Source organism: Grus americana, chromosome 5, assembly GCF_028858705.1.
Source record: "Grus americana isolate bGruAme1 chromosome 5, bGruAme1.mat, whole genome shotgun sequence".
NCBI lineage: Eukaryota > Metazoa > Chordata > Aves > Gruiformes > Gruidae > Grus > Grus americana.
In genome coordinates, this window is record NC_072856.1 from 52,862,980 (window position 1) to 52,883,733 (window position 20,754).

General features: G+C 42.0%; 1 protein-coding gene across 3 annotated transcripts in view; it reads right to left on the reverse strand.

The window, feature by feature from the left end:
* Positions 1-1,169: 1,169 nt before the first annotated feature.
* The window catches only part of FBLN5 (fibulin 5), a 49,264-nt gene continuing 29,679 nt past the window's right edge, over positions 1,170-20,754 (reverse strand). For 2 of the 3 annotated variants that reach the window (XM_054827270.1, XM_054827272.1), the window contains exons 5-11: positions 15,275-15,397; positions 11,800-11,916; positions 10,717-10,836; positions 7,770-7,892; positions 7,102-7,228; positions 4,076-4,271; positions 1,170-2,020 (exon numbers count right to left, since the gene is read on the reverse strand). In XM_054827270.1, the coding sequence (XP_054683245.1) occupies positions 1,859-2,020; positions 4,076-4,271; positions 7,102-7,228; positions 7,770-7,892; positions 10,717-10,836; positions 11,800-11,916; positions 15,275-15,397 (968 nt within the window). In that variant the 3' untranslated portion in view covers positions 1,170-1,858. The remainder of the gene's footprint in view (positions 2,021-4,075; positions 4,272-7,101; positions 7,229-7,769; positions 7,893-10,716; positions 10,837-11,799; positions 11,917-15,274; positions 15,398-20,754) is intronic. The other variant, XM_054827271.1, reaches the window with a different exon arrangement.

Genomic DNA, 20,754 nt, shown 5'->3' on the forward strand with positions numbered 1-20,754 from the left:
GACCTCACATAATACTTCTACTCTGCTCCAGCCTGCTCACATTATAAGCTTCATAAACTCCTTTTCCCAAGTAGCATTAAGCACTTCCAGTCCTCAGAAAGATGAAGCAAAGGTTATCTTTCCTGCCCTAGAGATGCTGGAGAGCAAATGAGCCAATAGGGAAAAAGCAGTGGGAAGAAGCAAAAGAGCTTGCTTCGGAGAAATTTAAGAACAAGACATATGAATCCTCATCCCTACTAAAATAAAAGACCAAACTGCCAGTGGCTTCAACAAGGTAAGCATTATACCTCCAAACTATACAATCTTTTTTTTTTTTTCAAACTCCTAAACATATATATATAGATTTAGCCTAGCACTGTGAGGCCTCAGCTGGAATTCTTTTCACAGTTTTGGGCACTGCACTTCAAGAAAGATGTGAACCAACTGGAGAGAATCCAGATGAGAGCAACAAGAATGATCAAAGGTCCAGAAAATGTGATGTATGAGGAAAGACCAAAAGAATTGGGTTTGTTTAGACTAGAGAGGAACAGTCTGAGGGGAGACATGACAACAGTCTTCAGACATGTTAAAGACTGCTGTAAAGGGAAGATAAACTGTTCTCTGTTTCTACTAGAAGTAGGCAAAAAAGCAATGGATTTAAATTACAACAGCGGAGATTCAGATTAGACCTCAGGAGAAACTTTCTATTGGTTACAGCAGTTATACCTGAGAAGACATTGCCTATGGAACCTGTGCAATCCCATTGTTTGAGGTCTGGGTACTGGTATAGTGGGGTCTGCTTTGTGGCAGAGACATGAACAATAAGACTGGTCCAAGTCCTCTTCAGCTTATTTTCTCCAACGTTAGGAATGTAGGAGAGAGACTGGGCGTGAACAGAACAATTCATTTTTTCTGGAGGAATTTGGACGGGTCTCAGCTGAGTGGTCCTTGAACAGGAGATTAGTTGCAGCCTTAACTACAGTTAGTATGACTACCTTACAACCATTACAAACTGTTTGCAACTACCGTACTCAGGGAAACAGGGAAAAGTAAAGTTCTGATTCTCATCTGCTCTAAAGTCTGACACTATTCTGGCAGTGGAGGCCTGTGTCAAAGAGGCTGGGTGTAAATAAACTTAAGACCCTAAACATTGTAAAACATACCAACCAGTCATAGATTTCTATGAACTCTGTTATATAGAAAGATTTAATACAGGAAGGAACCCAAACATGTGACACTTTGTTAGAAAGAAGATTACATAATACAACGTGTATTTTGGAATGAATTTACAATTGATTTTAACTATAAAATAGAATCAAAGAAAAAACAGGTGAAACTAGGACAAATGCAGGGTGAATTGAGACAAAGTGCCTGCCTGATAATTCCAGAGATAATTGGGAATGTAAGTCAGCACTTCTGAGATCCCTTGTTTCAATAGGTCGCTTTTTGTTTCTGTTTCTGCTGGTTTGTCTGCTTTCCATTTGTAATGAAAAAAAAAAAGAAAGGCAAGATTGCAAAAGCCAGCTTTTTCCTCAGTTTCTTTGGTGGTTTTTGCTAAGCAGCCTTGGAGCTACAAAGGTTCACAGTCTTTCATAGACTCATACCCTAGAAGTGTTTACAATGGAAAGGAGAGTCCTTAAAATATATGACCACATAGAGAATCATACGGGATCTGCTGACGATTCATCTTCAGATGTCTGCATCCTGGTAGGGACTGTGCATGAAGAGGCCTCCCTCCTCAGGTAGGCGTAGGTCACCGGGTCTGTGGAAATACTGGTTTGGTTTAGAGCTGCTATACGTACTGGCTTCTGAGGAGAGAGTTCTGCAGAGGAGGAACCGTCTCTTTTGTTTTAGTGTTTCCAGGGCACAAACTCAAGGTTTAGAAGGAGTACTGTGATACGTATATCCTCAGCCGGATGACAGAGCTTCCTCTGAAGTTGATGACAGTGTTAACAGTGATCATTTCCAAGTCCAACTGAATAGTACGGGGCCCCTTCACGGGGCGGGTCATCACCAGAGTAGCACTGATCGGTCCCGTTTGCTGTGCACAAACCAAGAGGAAACAGGTTAGATTTTAAAAAAACAGCTCTTGAAAACTATCATCACAGGTGAGACCACGTTATGGCCATGGTCTCTGAGCAGCCAAAATAACACTATTTTCTCCTTCATTGTTGGAAGCTACTGCAATTCATGGGGGAGAGAGAGCTTCATTTCAGCATTTGGCTCCGTTTCAGTATTTCGTATGAACTACCACCTTCTACAGTTTGTAAAGCCTTTGGGAACCCTGCACATAAAAGGAGTTATTGAACATAGAAATTTGCTATTGTCCAAATGGAAAAAGATGAAAACACGGATTTAGGGCATGCCCAAGCAGTAACACCTTTTTTGTGTGTGTGAGAGAGATTATTTTGTTTAATGTAAAGAGCGCTGTTACTTTGAAGCAGAGAACACCAAGAAGAGGTTATGTTAACAGAGCTTGGAGAACAGATGTTCCTACGTGAACAGGATCAGGGTTTGTTGTATAATTGCATATGTTAACATTGCAAAACCTTACCCTCTGAAGAGAGCTTTAAATATGTGAAGGCACTTTAGAAAAATATGTCTTTTAGTAAGTGGAAGCAGACCTTTGAAATATCTGGCCAGAACAGTGGGTTATGATCACTTGAAAATCAGAGCTTCTGACGTTAAAACCAAGTGCAATTTATTTTCCAGCAGAAACACAAAGCGGGACCAGTTTTACCACGAAATAGAGCGTTATCTCTGATCAGAGAAGCCCGACAAAGCCATGCGGAGGAGCTGGGCTGTGGACCCTGCCGCCCCAGCCCCCGGGGAACAGTGTCCCGGGGCCCGGACCTGCCCTGGCAGCCCTTCCCTGCCCTTCCCTGCTCTTCCCTTCCCTGCCCTTCCCTCCCGTTCCCCACCACCCTCTTCCTCTTCCCAAAGCAACGACTGGGCACCACCTGCTGGCTACCAACCTGAGAATGGGGGAACAGTGCTGCTGCCAGGGAGAGAACAGGACAGCTTGGGCAAACGGAGTGGGTTAGGTGACAAATGGATGGGTTTGTGACAAATAAATCAAGGAGAACTAGCAGACTCGAGCAACAACGCTGGTCGCTGGAGCCTTAGCGTCTAGCGGATGGACCAGGATGAGGGGAAAAGGTCGGTGGGATCAGCAATGACTTTGCAACAGGAAAGATCTTGTGAGATGGAAATGATAATTCTTGGACCGCTTGGCACTTTGGAATTTTGAAACATTTTCTTTTTTAACAGTGAGAATCTGAGGCTCTTGGGAGAAATGTGTATTGGAATCTACCAAAATCCGTCACCAGTTTCTGTGAGGTGTGGGAACCAGCAATAGCCACTGAACATCACTCAGTGTGAATATCAAAGCCAAGTTTTACCTAAGGTTAAAAATCAACCTTCTGAACGCCACCATCCGTGGTGGCTGTGCCTCCTTCTGTGCAGACACTTCCCATCACCCCTGTGTGTCAGAGGTGCAGTGAAGGTGACTGGGGAACAGAGATGTCTTCTGAGGAAAATTCAGATTAAAAACCCCCCAAAAGTAGTTGTGTTTTCTCTAAAAGTGTCTACATAGAATGTGTGTTCTTAGTGAAAAAAATACATAGCAAATAAAAGCAAAGAACCCAGAAAGTCAATTCTTGGGATAAGGGGTGGGGGCGGCTTGCTTACTTTTTTTGTTTTCAGGTTTTTCATTTTCCAGTGAAGAGTTTAATAAAACAAATGAGAAACATTGCCTCTTCCAGTGACAAGTACTGATCGTCCATCAAATAAAATAAGGTTTGGCACGACAATTCCTCCTGAGCATGGGAGATGTGAGCTATTCTTAGACATGGCTACAGCCCTGGACTTTCCTGAAACTAATGTCTTATAAAACAAGCGTGTTTGCTTCAGGTAGGTTACCTTCCTGAAAGAGCCAGCAGCCCCTGCAGATCAGCACATCACTCTGCCTGGCTGCATGTAAAAATGCCTCATACTGAAGGTTTAAATGATATTAAAAACTGAGTTCTGCTACTGGAAGAATATTCAGCTAACAATAATATACTCTGGGTTTTCTCTCAACAAGCACCAGACTTACCCGCATGTAAAATTCCCTGCCCTCGTTCCCTGATTTGATTTGGAAGATATAATAGGCTCCAGGGTAACGAGTTGTTGCTTGCATCTGAAAGATGTCAGAAGGTACAGACCGCCCGGACACCATATCCATCACTCTGTACAAGATGGTGAATGGCTGATCTCTGCAACCGGCGTTTTCAGCTGGACACATGCAGCGGCTAATTGTCAGAGAGAAGATTGTCATCAGGGGTTACAAATTGCTGTAATATTTGTTTCTTTATATGCAAATACAGCTAAATAAATAAACAAATAATGTGGTTGACCAGCTAAAAGAATCAATGAAACTTGTAATGACTTTGCTCACTTTTTAGTATTCTCTGTGCTGCTATTCTGGCCTACCTATATCCTTGCCTTCTTTTTCTTGTCTTCTAGGCCAAAATATCTTGGCATCCTTTGTCTCCTCGAAAATCTGTACTTTCTTTAAAGCAGTTCTGCAGGCGTAGGATACCCTGTACATGTTTGTTCTGGTAGTAATTTAAACTGAACTGTCCCCAAAATAATGTTAATTGTTGGATCATTTCACTGATGCTACATAAATGTTGTATTCTTTGTTTGACACTCTTTTATGTACTACATGAAAACATACAGCGAGACATCCTGGATCAAACCAAAGCTCTAGCATCAAATGCAGAGCCCCAAGGAAGAGCGGGATAGCAAGCCAAGCGTTTGACACTGCCACCAACAGCCTCCAATCATTTGTGACTCAGGAAGTTCTTGAAACAAAGATGTCTTCTGTATATTCATCAGCCCCTAATGCATTCCTTATCCATTAGCTTGTCCAGCTTCCCCTTACACCCACATGTGGAGCCAGGAGCTCCACAGCCCCCTTTACCTCTCCCTGCACTGCCCCTTGCTGACTTGTCTGATGCTCACCACTCTTCTGTTGAAAGAGAGCGACCAGGCAAGCCCTGCTCATCCTCCTCACAGAACGCAGGGTTTCATATTTGACCCTCTTCATGGCTCAAGAGTCCTCACGTAGTTGTCTCTCACAAGGAAGCTATTCCATACTTTTAATCATCCTCACTGCTCTTTATGAACCTTTGTCCAGTTATATTTCTTTTGAGAGGAGGGGAAGGAACCGCACAGTCTTGAAAATATGGGAACACAATGGCACGTGCTGTAAGGATATTCTCTACCTATTAACACCTCAAATTCAGATTGCTTTTCTGACCTCTAGTGAGTACTGAAGAGCATGGAACTATCTATAACAACTCTCACATCTCAGTTTGGGCGGATTATGATCAGATCAGCGCTCTTTATTTAATTTGTGAATTTTGGATTGTCTTTTTACTTTACATTCATCTGCACTGAATTTCACCTGCCATTTTTATTGCACAGTCATCGAGGCTCCTTCTGCAATTCTTTTCTGCTCACCCTTTTCTCTACTGTCCTCAGATACTGTTGTAGACTGTGCCCATCTCATGGTTTATCCTTTTTCCCAGGTTGCTACAAATATGTTGACAAAGTAGGTCCAGCTCAGACCTCTGCAGAACTTCACTGTGAAAGCTGGCAATTTAATACCATACTGTATTTATTTTTTATCTTTCAACCTCCTATTCTTCTGTGCCAGAGACTTCTCTCTTACTTATGGCTGCTTAATTTCCATAATAACCTTATGTGAGGATCCTTCCAGAATCCTTTGGAAACCCAGACTGCATTAGCCCATGTGCCCTAGCCACATGCTGCTGATTTCTTCAGAGAACTCTAATAAAGTTGTGAGGCAGGACGTCCCTTTATAAAAGTCATGTTGGGGAATTTACTGGAAAAGACTTGGGTCTTTTTGCCTGTTTTTTCTATAACCTCCACTACTGACACCAATTTCAGACAGTTCATCTGGCATGTCCCCCATAATAAGGCTCCTGGCATTACAAACATCCAATTCCTTCCACAGAAAACACAGATGTGAGGAATTCACTTGGCTTTTATACTGACCACTTCTAGACATATGCCACAAATTAAATGCAGTCACATCTAGACACAAGCCAAAGCCACCAAATACAAAGCTCAGAGATCAATGGTTCTGGTGCAAGATGATCTGCGAGGACTCTATAGTTGAGCTCTGGGGTATTTAGATACAAAGGCTTCAGATATTTCAGCTTCCAGTTTAAGACCCTACCACCTCTGCAGATAGATAAACCCAGAACTGGAAGAAGAGAACGTGTCCACTCCTCAGCTGCCCTAGTTCAGAAAGCAATGTAAAGACATATAATGGAAAGAAGCTGATTCTTCATCTCTTGCCTTTCTATAAAATACTACCAAGCAATCTCAAGTAATTGGGTTTAGTGCAAACACTATGGGTGAAATACTATGGGCTGCAATATATAGAGATCTGTCTGGAGCTGAAATATTTTGAACCCCAGGCAAGTACCTACATAAAAGAAACAGGCACTTTTTAGAAATGTGGGATTTTTTTTATTTTTTTGCTTGCTCAGATAACTCCAAATTTAGACAGTAACCGTGCTAACAGCCCCATTCAGACATACCCAATTTCCAGACAAGGCAAATCAGTCTGTGGACTTTTCAGCACTTTTAACCTTTAAGCAGTAGAAAACTACTTGTATCCTGCTATAACTATCTAATGTTTTAAAGTACTTCCCAGACATAAGCTAGTTAATATTTACAGGAAATACTCATACTAATAAACAGACTGCATTTGAGCATATATGAAGTCAGTTAGCAATGTAAGTAAATGTCTCTTATTACATTGCAAACCTTGCTGTTTTCTGTACTCCCTGATAAGTGTTTTTCCAGTCTAACTTCCCACACATCTGAGTATCATATCATATCATATCCCACCTGGTGACCTGGTAAGGAATTGCAATTTATTATGTTTATAAAGCTTACCAATGGTAAATGCAGCAACAGCATGTATGTATAGCTCTCTAGACACACTTCATGGCTGTGTTGTAAAAATGCAGCTTATTTGGTTCACTCTAGATACGCTTCACAGATAGAATTTGCTTCTGTGGCTGTGGGTATGTTACTCACTTCTCATTAATCTGGATATAAGGCTCCTCACATCTTACTGGGTCTAAGCATTTATATTCTCCTGGGATATTGAAACACGTTTGCTGTGGATTGCAGGTGAAATTTCTGTTTTCACATTCATTGATATCTAAAACACGAAAAACAAGAGAAAGGCTAAAGCAGGAAAAAATGTGCAAGACACCACTCTTACAAACCAGTTTCCATCTTAAGGAATTGCCCCAAAATTCATAACACTCTTGCATTATGCACAGTGGCCTTTGGATAACTGACCCCTCTTTTAAGATCAGTTTTCATTCCATTCATTTCTGCTTATTGGAGTGCTCCCATATGCTAAGTGCTGCAAAAATAGAAAAGAAATTGGCCGCTCAAGCTGTCTGACTTTAGAGAATGGGAAAACTAGAGAGAGATGTGCAGCAGAGCCGAGAGCATCTGAGGGCTTTCCTGTGTAGCTGTTTCCTAGTCAGTAAAGTCTTACACCAACACACCAGTTGACCTCAGTGGGACTATTGACGTGATGACATTCTTACCAGAATTACATAATTGGCCCCTATGAGTATTTCACTGTGCAATGCCAAGACCAAGCATCTCAGTTCTTGAAAACCTCTTTCCAGACACAGGGCCTATTTTCTGGTCTCTGTGGGCTTTAATCAGTGCAGGAATGTTCTTACCTTGGCAGCTTCTGCTATCGTCAAGCAAGTTGTAGCCCGAAGGACAGATACAGTAGTAAGAACCAGGCGCATTCACACATTCGTGCTGGCAGAGGAACTCTGAGAAGCTGCATTCGTCCATGTCTGCAGTGGTAAAACAAAGTTTAGTGTCTTTGGCTTTACAGTCAAAAGAGCAGTCCCACAGGCAGGTGGCCATACAGACTACGTGCCCATCACTCCAGCTGGAGGCTGGCACCCTCCAGCTCCCTGGAGCTCCACAGCAACCTGGCAAAATGCTATAGAGGTTCTCAGTTAAACATTTTTCTCCTAAGGAAACCAAAGCTGCTGCTGAATACAGTGCATGGCTTTTATTTATTTATTTTTCTTTTTGAATACCTGTCACCAGTTGGCCATGTTTTCAGTTCTGTTTTACGTCAGAGATAGAGCTACTCCAACAACAAAGCTGCAACTGTAATTTGAAAGGAGAGACTTGGCGGTGGTTTTCTTTTCTTTTTTTTTTTTTTATTTTTTCTGGAGAGCAAACTTCCCCTTCCCAGGGCCACATGGGTCCCAGCAGAACTCTTGCAGCCAGCCCCGGCTGTTTTATGTTTTTTAGCCTCTAGCCAGTTAGTTCCAAGGCATTCCAGCAAGACTACAGAGCTCATCCCAGCTTGGGTCAGACCTACTGGAAGGCCCAGCCATCTCCCAGATGTTACCCAGGAAGCTAAGCAGTCTGTCAAATCTCTGACTGAAAGCAGAAATTGTGCTCTTTTCCCCTTGCACTCATGAATTGACCAGGCATTGTATTCTGCAGAACTGTGCTCAAGTGAGAAGGATGAACTTCAGAGCTGCACATGGAGGCATGGCTGACTGAGGGGAAAACACATGCAAAGGCGCTAGACAGAGGGAGCCTGCAGTTAATCATTTCCTCATTTCCCTGGTCAGGGGAAGAGCGAAACAAAGGCCAGAGCCCCAGCCAGGAACTCCCAAGTTCTTATTCCCAGCTCTGACATGTTGACTCTCCCAGGCAAATCACTTTTACTCTTCAGACTGAATTTCCCTTTCTTCTAAATTGGGCTCAGTCCATTTATTCATTTTTGGTGTTTTGTGCAGATGGACTGAAAAGTATTTGAAGTCCAAATATGTTAAAGTGGCTTTATGGCTGCAACCACATTATCAAAAGGGAGATAAAAGGAACTCTACACCTACATAGTGCTGTTACTGGCTGACTTGCCCCAGTGAGTTCATTGAAAAAAAACACCTTCCTGACAAAACATGGACCAAGGGCCAACTCCATAAAGGGACGGAGATATCACCCACCCCCTTGAGGTGTCCTAGCCCAGTGCTCCAGCACATCGGATTCATATAACCTGTGCTCAGCTGCTGTCAAGTGCTGGAGGGACTTAAAGCCCTGAGAGTCCTACATTGCTGCTGAGCCCACACAGGACAGACACATCTTCGCAGTTCCTAAACAGTTCTGTCGTCCTGCTGACTAACCGCAGGGGACAAGACGGTAGGAATTTCAGAGTGCATCTAATGCACATGCAAAACCTTCGTGATTAGAAAATAATGCCAATGTTGGGAAAGCCAGGTTGAAACCTCTGCCTGTATCCTTGAATTGGGGCAAGGATGCCTCCCATCTTCAAGCTAAGCTGGCTGCTAGGCCATGGACTAATCCAGCGGCTGTTGAAGTACATCTGGATCCTGGGCGTCTCATAGGAGTGTCCTCCTTAACCAGGCATTCCCTTTGAGAGCCTCAGCAATGTCTAGTGATTGCTCGTGAAGTGAAAAAAAGCTCATTCAGAGAAATGTGACCTGCTTTGACAAGTATTTTCTTGCACAGAATTATCAAGAATAGATTTTCTGCTCTAAATCTGTGTCATGGAAAGTCCCCTTTGCTGGCTTAACTCTCAGACCTGAATGAGGCTCAAGAACCACCTCTTCTGTTGCCACTTTGTACTGGCAATGTTTATGTGGCATTGCACTGAACTTAACTTGTTCAGGCCCCCAACTAGCTGAGGAGCACGTAAAAAGGTGCGGGAGTCTAACTTAGAAGCAGAAACTTCATTGGAAAGCAGAAAACTTAAGTTAGGTGCTGCAGCTCTAAATGTTAAATGCGTAAGACCCTTTAGAGATTGAAGTCTTTCTTCTTTCCCTTATAATAAGGAGCTTTGCAGGGAAGAGCAGCTTTGGATACACTAATCTATACACATACTGCATATCACATGCCTTCTGTCTCTGAAACAGCATGTTACATCTGTTTACTGTAAATTAAAAACAAGTATTTTCCAGTGTTTTTTTCCTTCCAAGAAATATTGGCTGGATTCTCTAATTTTATCAGGCTGTGGGAACATTAAGCACAGAAATAAGTTTTGTCTTCAATTAAAATAAAACAATAAAATAAAAAAATAACCAAGAGAGGAAAAAGTACAGTGACATAAGCACAGTTTCTTCTGCTATGTGCTGAACAAATTAGCAATAGCTGTACTAAGAAACCATATATTGTTTCTGAAGTGTAGCCAGAGCCATACAGGGGAAACTGGGGAAGGTTTCAGGCAGAAGTGTGGAGTTGTAAGAGCAAGAGGAATACATGCATGCAACAGACAACTGGAAAAGTGCTTTATATATAGTATTTCTTTAATCATGGAAGAATGTTCTAGGACAGTCCTTGTTTTATTTGCTCTAATAAAGCTTCCTGTTCAGCATTTAGAATGTGTTGTCTTATGTTTTGTTGTAATATTTAGCTTATTTCTTTAAAACCATTTGCAGCCCTCCTCCATTGTGCTTTTCTGGATATTTGCTATATGCTTTAACTGGAAAGGAGATCATATGAGTTGCAGCTATCCTGCTGCTAACCATGGACCAAGGCAAAAAACTTTTTAAAAAGCATGTACAAAACAATACATTGGAAGAAGAAAACTTAATATAATTAAAGAAACCAAAACAACAAATGACTAAAGACAGTTACCACTGCAGTTAACTCCATCAGCTTCCAGTTCGTAGCCAGGTTCACAGCGGCAGAGAAAAGAGCCGTAGGTATTGACGCAGGTCTGAGTGCAAGGATTTTCATTTGTGCATTCGTTCACATCTATGGGAAACCAATGCCCAATGCATCAGTGACTTCTCCCCAAACTCTGTTTTCAATTCATTACTGTAAAGCATTTTGAAGAGATTAGCTGTACAGTCAGAATGATTTGTTCTGAAAAAATATAACCAAGTCAGTATTGTTTATTGGGATTCAGGCTGATGCATGGAAATAGCATGTTGGAAATGCAACATGCGTGGAAATGAAGCATTTTGGGAATGTCTTCAATCAAAAAATAACATGGAAGATGGGGATTAAATGTTTATTACAAATTCTTCTGTTTTTATCCTGCAATTTTAAAAACATTGAACTGATTTTGTCATAACAGACCTGAGACAAAATGCAGCAGGATGTACCTGAGGAAGATAATGCAATGAGGAACGGTCCTTATGGAAACCTAGGGCTATGACAAAACCTTTTTTTTCTCCTTTTTAGAACATTAGCAGCTTCTGGAAAGTCCTCACATCATTAGCACACACCATTTCCTGCAGCATGTGGGAAGATGCTCCCTGCTTAGCCAGGGAAAGGCTTCATGAAGAGCTTGTGTTGACTTTGATTCAGGTAGCACATCACAGCAGAAGGTGGTCTAATGCTCAGGACCCGAGTCTGGAGCTTGGGAGACTCAGACATAATTTGCTGATCTGACAGAGTTTTTCTGTTTCAGATGGATCACACAGCCTCAGATTTTAAAAGTAACTTCAGTAACTAAACTGTCTGTAGTTTAAATGAATTGAGTAAATCTCTATTATAGGGGGCTTGGGCCTCTGTGCATATTTCTCCTGATACTCTGGTCATATTGCCCCTGTACCCCTCCAAGGTACTGTGAAGCTACAGAATTATCTCTGGCTGACAAGCTTATGAACACTTTCAAAAGCAATGCTGGGAAAGTTACTTGTGTTCTAAAAACGAAGCAAATTTTAGGGGTTGGGACCAAAGATTTCAGTCATGGTTTACCATACACAGTACCTTGGCATGATCTTCCGTCGTCGTTAAGGGTAAAGCCTGGGTTGCAGGTGCAGGAGTAGGAACCGGGCACATTGGCACACAGCTGCTGGCAGTAGCCGTAGCGACATTCATCTATATCTACAGGTGGGGAAGATGGAACGTAGAGTGGTCTGCATTTTCACGTACAGATACAAAGCAGCAAACACACTGAGTCAACGGTACCACTAACAGCATCCTGGTTACAGAGCTAACAACCACACTTTCAGGTGTTCAGACCCAGAGTTACAGTTAAATTACATCTCTACCCAAAAGAACGCAGTAATGTATTTTTATCCAGCTGACATTTATCAGTATGTCCTATGAACTGATTGTCCTTGCTGTGATGTTAAACTTCATGCGATGCCATGAGGAAGCCCAGAGTCAGTCCCTTTCAGCAGTTACTTCGAAGCATACCTCATAGCTGGCACAGCCCGTCATCACAAGCACAGCCAACATCGTAGCAAAGTTTTGTCAGAATCAAGATAGAAAACTTTGACCTCCACATATACCAAAGCTACTCACTAGAAAAGCGAGAAGTATTTGTTACTAGATGCTTCTTTTTTAGAGAGGATATTCTTTAAGGACTTTTTTCCAAATAGTCACATTCACATTTTATATGAAATTTTGTCTGACAAGTTATAGACTCTAAAATGTAAACAGTAAATTTACTGCCAAAATAGCAGTTTGGGCTGAATTGCAGCATTAGCGATACATGCAACTGACAGTTATAAGCACAAGAAAATGCTGTAAGGTATGCATGCTGCTAAGTGCTAGAAGAATTTTGCCCCTGGACTAAGAACTGGAATGAAACGCCGGGGATAGTTGTCCTTTCCAAGGCTTTACATTTCTTTTGGTATCAACTGGCTTTTGATTTATGAAGACTTTTTTTAATGGCTACTTTTAAAGCTTTGAAGTTAAGTTTCTGCAGTAGAAAACCAAGTGTATTACCTCCAGTCAGTTTGCCAGAACAAGCAAAGCAGTAAGGCACAAGCTTTGGTGAAATGACCCCCACCGTAGGTTCCAACGCATGTGAAAATCAAAATGACAGTATTCTTCCCATGGTTCACATGTCTATATACATATCTGCATGAATTCCAGCAGTTCATTATTTGTTAGCTGAATTGGTTGCTTCCTGTTTTAGTGTTAAATATTAAGAATGTTTTGGGAAACTGAATTCTTGAACAACTTGAACATTTACATGATGTGGTAATACCATAAAAACAACAATGTTGTGAATCTGTTGTATAAGTAGCTACATCCTGCAATTCAAGTTTATGTTCTTGGCCTCACTGGGGTAGTTTTGCCATAGAAAGTCTCAGGAAACCATTCTGAAAATGTCAAAAGTCTTGGAAATACTCTCTCTGTGTAAAAAAGCAAGGACACTGACACTCAGTTTTACACTTACTAGCTTTTATTTCCCACTGCATTCTAAATAGCAAAATAACCCAAAGGCCAGGGTCAGCTATGGTATTTACACCAGTGATAGGCTCGGCCTAAATCGTGCAAAGATTGACGTGAGTTTTAAGTAAATTTGGGCAACCTAGTCGAGCGGAGGGTGTCCCTGCCCATGGCAGGGGGGTTGGAACTAGATGATCTTTAAGGTCCCTTCCAACCCAAACCATTCTGTGATTCTATGATTCTAAATGAATATCCCATTTCACTGACACAATGCATTGCTTTAAATACAGGCTTTGGCTTTTGCAGGACTGTTATCTGAAGAGTGTGTCATGTTGCGGATAAGGAGTTTTACAGAGCTTCTTGTGGGTGGGTCGTGCGGACACTGCTGTACTGGCTCCTCCTCTATAAACTTTACTGAGATAATTACAATAGATAGAAGTGTAGCTTTTTGTAACTGTCATTTACTAACAGTGCACCATAAAAGCCTGTCTCTAAAAACCCAACCCAGCCCTCTGATTACATTAAATAGTCTTCTACTGCTTTACGCCAGCAAAAATCACTTCTCCAAGGCCATGGACTATGGAAAACTGAGACATTTTTGACACTTAGGGAAAAATATAGTGACTCTAAATGCAATTTGCTTTTAGCTCTTTGCATTGCCTTGTAATAATGCACCCCACAATAACTTAAAGTGGGCAACACTGGGATGTTATTGCTTATTTTAAATGGCATAAACAGATACTCAAATCAGTTCAGCAAAGCAGCCACTTCAGTTCTCTGGTATATCCATCATGTAGTAAAGCACTTTAGATCCATGTCCAAAGCCTGAACGCTGCATACAACCCTGAAATTTGGGCTGTAACTGGAAGAAGTAAATGGGTAACACAAAAGGCTGTGTAGAGCAGAATCCCGCTCCCTGCCCTTCCTCAACCCCACCCCACCACGTATGTCTGCACAGTCCCCAGCACAAGCTTTTTTTTTCTCCAAGAGAAGAATTATCAGAGATTAAGGAGCAGGGGGCTTGGAGACTTCATATTGCAGGGGAACTACGAGAGAGTGACTCCCCAAAGCAGCTGTGGCTGTGCAGACCCCACTTGGACGAGGCTCAGCTCTGTCCCTGCCAGGTGAGTTACACAGCAGCTGTTTGCAGTAGTTAGGAAAGCAGCCGTGAGTCAGTCCTTCACTGGAACTGGTACTTGGGAGGAGAAAGTTGGAAAATAACTGGAGAGGCTCCAGGGATGAATGGGCAGGGAAAGCCCGTTCTCCTTCCAGCGGAGGTGTTGTGACAGGACGGTCCAGCTCCACAGAGCTGGCAGGCAAACAGCCTGCACCGAGGGGGGGAAAAAAAAGAGCAAACTTTAAAAAAAATCCAGTTGTATCCTATCTCCTAGGTCCTATCTGTGTACCTAAAATTAATGTCTACTTTGTCATCCCATGGGCATGTCAAGCGAGGGGAATGGCCTGGGGGAGAGGGGAGCTGGAAGGTTTTCCCGTGCTGTTTGTTGAGGGATGTTTTTTCAACAGGGCTGAGCTCAAAGGATGAACAGGACATTGCTGCAAGGAACTCGATAAAATCAAAATAAAACTGCTTGGAAGCTACTGAAATGGCACCTAGTTCAGAGGTAATTTTCTTCTCCACCCCCAAGCAAAAGGGTTGGTTGAACAGGGATTTACTGGCCTGTTTCTCGGTGTCAAATGCTGATCCCTTCAGGTCCAGACTGTCACGGTGTGGAAAGGACAGATCTGTTTGGGAACAGATCTTTTTGTATACATGCCTCTGATTGATCTTATATGAAAGGGAACCCTTCAGATTGGGAATATCAAAATCCCACGTGTAACATGGATGCTGGTCATATGGCATTTACATCTACATTTTTGTTCCATGAGGGAGCCTCTCTGCCAAGCATACTGTTGGCACTTACAAATATGAAAGACATCGGTTTCCACGCAGCCGAAGGTTTAACCGTGTACTTGACAAAGAAGCCCAGTGACATTATTTCAGCTATTCAGGGGTACACATACACAGATACACAAATCTCACATCACACAGGGTTTTTACCTAAACACTGGCCTTCTAACAGCCAGTAGCCTTCAGTGCAGGAACAGGTATAGCCCCCCTCAGTATTTATGCAGATCTGGGTGGGGTTACACTGGTGAGAATCTGACGCGCATTCATCCACATCTGCAACACAGAAATACAGCAAGAAAATATTAGAAATGGCAACAAAAGGTTGTTCACACTGTACAGGGACTTGCACTCGCAAGGTGTACACTGGGTCCGTGCGAGGAACCAAAGTGTGGTGGAGAAGAGAGAATGACCATAACCTGAAGTAAAAGTCATAAGAATAAATCTCTGAGGGCAGTGAGAACTGAGGGTGCTCATCAAATCTCTCCCTTTTGCAGATGACCCAGTGTTTCTCAGCGCTCCTCAAGAGAGGGATTGCATTACCTTGAGTTTTTTATTACTTCCACATTTGCTTTGTCACTGAACTGCAATTTCCATGCCACAGGGCAGTGTTCAGCCCTAGGGAAGGGCTGCTGAAAGGGCTATATATCCCCACAGCAGAGTAAGTGATGAATGGGAGTTCTAGACACGTACAAACACAACTCAGACATATATAAAAAAAATTACTTCCTACCCCCACCAATGCAGATTATCCCACTGTAATTTTTCTGACAGAAGGTTCAACCAAAATCAACCTTTACCTGAGAAAAAAAATGTATACTTCCCTGGAATCAATTTCCTGACAATAAAACTCTTTTCTTTTCTTTCTTTTTTTTTTTACCATCCTTATTGTTTTTAATGTATTTGACTTTTTATTACAACCCCTTAGGGTGTTTTTGCTGTGGGCTACTTTTATTTTTCTTACAAAGGAGGTGAATAGCATTCCTACATTCATATAAGCCAGGACACTGGAACCTAACTGATTAAAAATGCCTTTCAGAGTCATAAGTTCAATTTGAATCCCTCCTTGCTCAATCTCTTCCCTGATGTTTCTGGCATCAGGTTTGCCTCTAGATGTCAGAAATGGAAATATCAAAAGATAAATGGTGTAATTTTTTCAGCCAATTCAGATTTCTATGTTTTATTTATTGATACCTAAACTATTTTTTATTCCAGCATACTGTGCACTGGCCTTTGCTGAAGTACTATGTCATCTGAGCAATGCTGCTCCCTTGATCCCTCCCTGATTCTTATTAACCCAGACTTTGTTGGGTCATGACTGAAAGTATCTCACAAACGCACTGGGCTGGAGCAGGCGGCAGAGGACAGGAATTATGTCTCAGTATCTGCCTCTGAGGCACCCAGCACAGTCACTCGGCTGTAAAATCCCAGTAGTCATGAAATAACTGATCCAATCTACCACAGCAGCATATCTAACGTGTTTGGATATATAAATAAATACATACATATTATATATATGGAGAAAGTCTAGAGTTCTTATCTTGCCAACGTCTGTACCAGAGCAATTTATGGTGAGTCAAAGCTGGTAAGATAACAAGAGTGGCACAATTAGAGGTAATTAGCTCCGTCAGAAATCAGTTCCCACATATTTACGGGCCAGAGGAAAGGTTGGCAGAGTGGTGGGGGAAGTGGGAAAGGGGTAAGATAACAAGTCTAGACTATATAGGTACATAGATGTGTTGTGCAGCTTATCTATTGCTTCTGTGATTGGGCTAAAAATTCTGGATCCTCCCTTTATACAGGGTATCACACATAATTGGCAGTATTGGAACACAGATTTTATCTAACCATAAATTTAATAAGGATGACATTAATATTTTCTAAATGAAAAAGCTTTTTATTTGTCATGTTTGCTTACTGTTTTAGGAGTGGGACCTTCGGGACTTGCCAACCCTGCTGTTTCTAGCCTACTCCAAACTTAAAACGGAGATTTTCATTTTCCATGCTACCTGCTTTCAGTAATATTAATAGGTGAAGACCAGTAGAGACAAAATGAGGGACAGGGTCTTGCCACCACGCATGGTAGCAATGCTCTTTGAAGACTACAGATGCTGTGGTGCATCTTTCTTGCAAGGGTACGACATGCACCCTTCACCGAAAGCAATGGGTGGCTGCAGGATCAGTTTTATCCCTGAGTCATCTTTGTAGCAGTTGCATGAGCAGCAGTGCAATCACTCGGGAAAAGTAAGGCATCACTCCTCTTTCCTTTGCTGTCTACCAAGCAGATTTCTTTGCTTACTCCCAATTTTTGCCTTTTCTGGTGGTATTGGAGACATATTTGCATCTGAACGCAAAATTTTTTAGAATAGAGGCTACCTGTAGATTTTCTGCTGCACCTAGAAAACCTGATCAATCTGAAGTTATCTATGCAGAATACCTTGACTCCCCATGTTTTACACTGAATCATACTCCACTGACTTAATGAATGAAGTTTTATGTAGTATAAACAGCATTACTGATAGCATAAAATCTTTCTGCTTGGGCCTGAGTGCACACACCCAGTTCTACATTACATGTCTCTGGCTTCCTCTAGGATTGCCCCTTACCATGATGCGCCATTAAACTCTGACAGGCCCAGCCAATGCAATCAAATCAATTATTTTTGGCAAGCAACCTTCTCAGTACAAACAGATAGTGTAATCCCAGCCTGTCTGCCAGGGGTTATTTGCGTTTCATGGGCACACTAAGTGAAAGCTGGTATTTGCACACTGAATAAAATGTTGGTGCAACAATTGGCTAACCATTAGGTATCCTCCTGAAGAATATCAGAGGTGGGAGGGCAGAGGGTGCCTCGCCCAGCCCATTTTCATGGTGCAGCATACAGTGAGAATTGGCATGATTGATAAAGTCAAAACTAGACATTTGGCAGGGAAAGAAAAAAAAAACCAACCCTTATTTCCACTGAGGAGCAAACTATCCATAAAACTTTGGGAGATTGCATATAATGGATTCACTAGACTTAAGTGCCGCATAGGAACTATATCAAAACACTCCCAGGGCATTTTTGGTTGAGTGGAAAATTGAAAGTGGAAACAATCTAACAGCTAGTCAATAATGTGTAAATAATTTCTTATTCTGGTTGCACAGATTATTATTTCTGTCCCATTCAAACATAAATTCTAAGTGTGTTCATGCCCTGGGAATATCACTTCAAAGCTCATTTGTATCACTCACTCCAGTAAAACTGTGATGCTAAATGTACGTGATACTAAATTGTCAATAGTTTTGTAGGTTCAAAGCAGATAAGACAAATTCCTAGAATAAAAAATTGTAAGGACTACTCAATACAAGGACAGCACATGTGGCTAAAAAGTCCCTGAGATGCAGTTCTCTGGATCCTGGAAGAGTACTTCTGACCCAGCATAACTTGCATTGCAGTCTTCACCATGGAAAGAAATCCCACAATGACTGTCTGAGCCCCAAAGTAAAGTCTAATCAGCTGGAGAGCAGAAGAGTTACTACAGCGAAGCAAGCTAGCAAGAAACCCTAGAAACCCCACTGCCCCCCATCCAAGGTGTTAACAGATTGTGATATTTGATGATTTGGACATCAGTACCGTGAAATCATCACATGGTGTCACCCATCACGGATATCCAAGGACGGTTTTCGTAATACTGAACCTACTTTTCATACCTTTCTTTGTCAAGATCCTTACAAAACATGACCTGCATCCCAAGAGCAAGTCTAGGCTTTACTAATAGCTACTTTTATTGGAGACCTCTTCTGTGATTTTGGCTAAATTACTCAGTATATGGCTACAAGAGGAATTGCCATGAGGTGATCTGGGAAGCAAATATAAATTAGATCTGTCCTCAGTGAAAACAGATTAAGGTACCTGGTGGTTACTGTGCATGACAAGGAACTGGCACAGTGGCAGTGACCACACTGTAGCTCATGAGCTGAGGATTTACCCTCACTCATCCTTGCTCTTCATCCTCAATGCCCTGCTTCCTATCTGAAAAATGGGGATAACAAAATCTCTGTCATAGTCCAGCTTCCCTCACTGTTTAGCATCTAAAACTATTCAGGGCAGGGCCTGTCCTCTCATACATAGAGTCAGTTCACAATTAGCCCATTTTTATTTGAAGTGTTCCAATCCTAATTCAAATAAAACTATACAATGAAACCCTGTAATGTCCCACTTGGTGATAAATACCAGTGGCCCTGAATTTTAACTGGGAAATTCAGGACTAAGAAATTGAAGGACTAGCCTGTGACCACGCACAAGGTAGAAGCAAGAACAGGTCACAGACATTTCCAACTTGTAGTCCTTCATGTAGCTCAATACAACCTGCCCCTATTATATGAACACTTAAAGATGTGACTTTTTCAGAAATTTCGTGCAGTCTCTATATTGGCTAATGAGATCTAAAGTAAAAGAATTCTGAAAGCCTTATGTTCTACTTGGAGACCTGAGAGGCATTAAAGGCTCTTTCAGCTAACCTTGTTTCTTCTATGCTACTCACAATGTTACTGTCCTACCCTAATGATGCATTGAACCTCAAAGCTTCCAGTAGTTACTGAAACAGGGAGAGAACCATTGACAGTCAGTGGCAAATTGAAAGAGTTATCTAGCTATCTGTCCTGGTTTCAGCTTTCTAGTAGCTGGTGTAGTGCTGTATTTTAGATTTAGTATGCAAATAATGTTGATAACACACTGATGTTTTTAGTTGTTGCTAGGTAGTTGTAGTGTCTACACTAAGTCAAAGACTTTTCAGCTTCCCACGCCCTGCCAGGTGCACAAGAAGCTGGGAGAGCACAGCCAGGACAGCTGGCCCAGACTGGCCAAAGGGATATTCCCTGCCATATAACGTCATACTCCGGATATAACTGGGGAAGCGAGCCGGGAGGCAGGATCGCTGCTCGGAAACAGACTGGGCATTGGGTTGATTTTTTTTTTCCTCCAGTATGTGCTGAGCAATTGCATTTGTGCATTTCTTGGTTTTTTTATTATTACTGTCGCTATTGCTATTACTATTATTATTCTCTTCCTTTGTTATCCTATTAAACTGTCTTTACCTCAACCCACGAGGGTTTTTTTTTTCATTCTCCTCCCCATCCCCTTGGGGAAGGGAGGGGTGAGTGAGCAGCTGCGTGGTGCTTAGTTACTGGCTGGGGTTAAATCATGACAGTACCACAGCTTTTCTTACCCTTACAGACAAGACTAGAACTGTTGCTGTGAAGCTACATTTCTAAACAAGACAACATTAAAGATCGTTAGAAGACCTAATCATTTTGAATAAGCCTGAATTTTCCCAAGTAACTAGTGACTCTGGGTGACTCCTTAAAGGTTCCCGATTTTGAGACAGCAACTGTTCAGCACTTAAAACCACACTAAGGAACCTAGGCAGGGCAGGATGGATCCCTGGTCAAAACTTCTCTTGCCTAGCAGTGCTTGGCCGACACCGGCTCCGGATGTCTTGGCTCTTGATTATACTGCTGTTTGCTGTCAAATTAGCAGTCATCTATATTCTCCCATCCATCCTTCCAGTTGTTGTGTTCACATTACTGCTCCCACAGCTAGTTCCAAGGGCATAAGTTCAGGCAGAAGTCCAGACTGAAATTAAAATTTG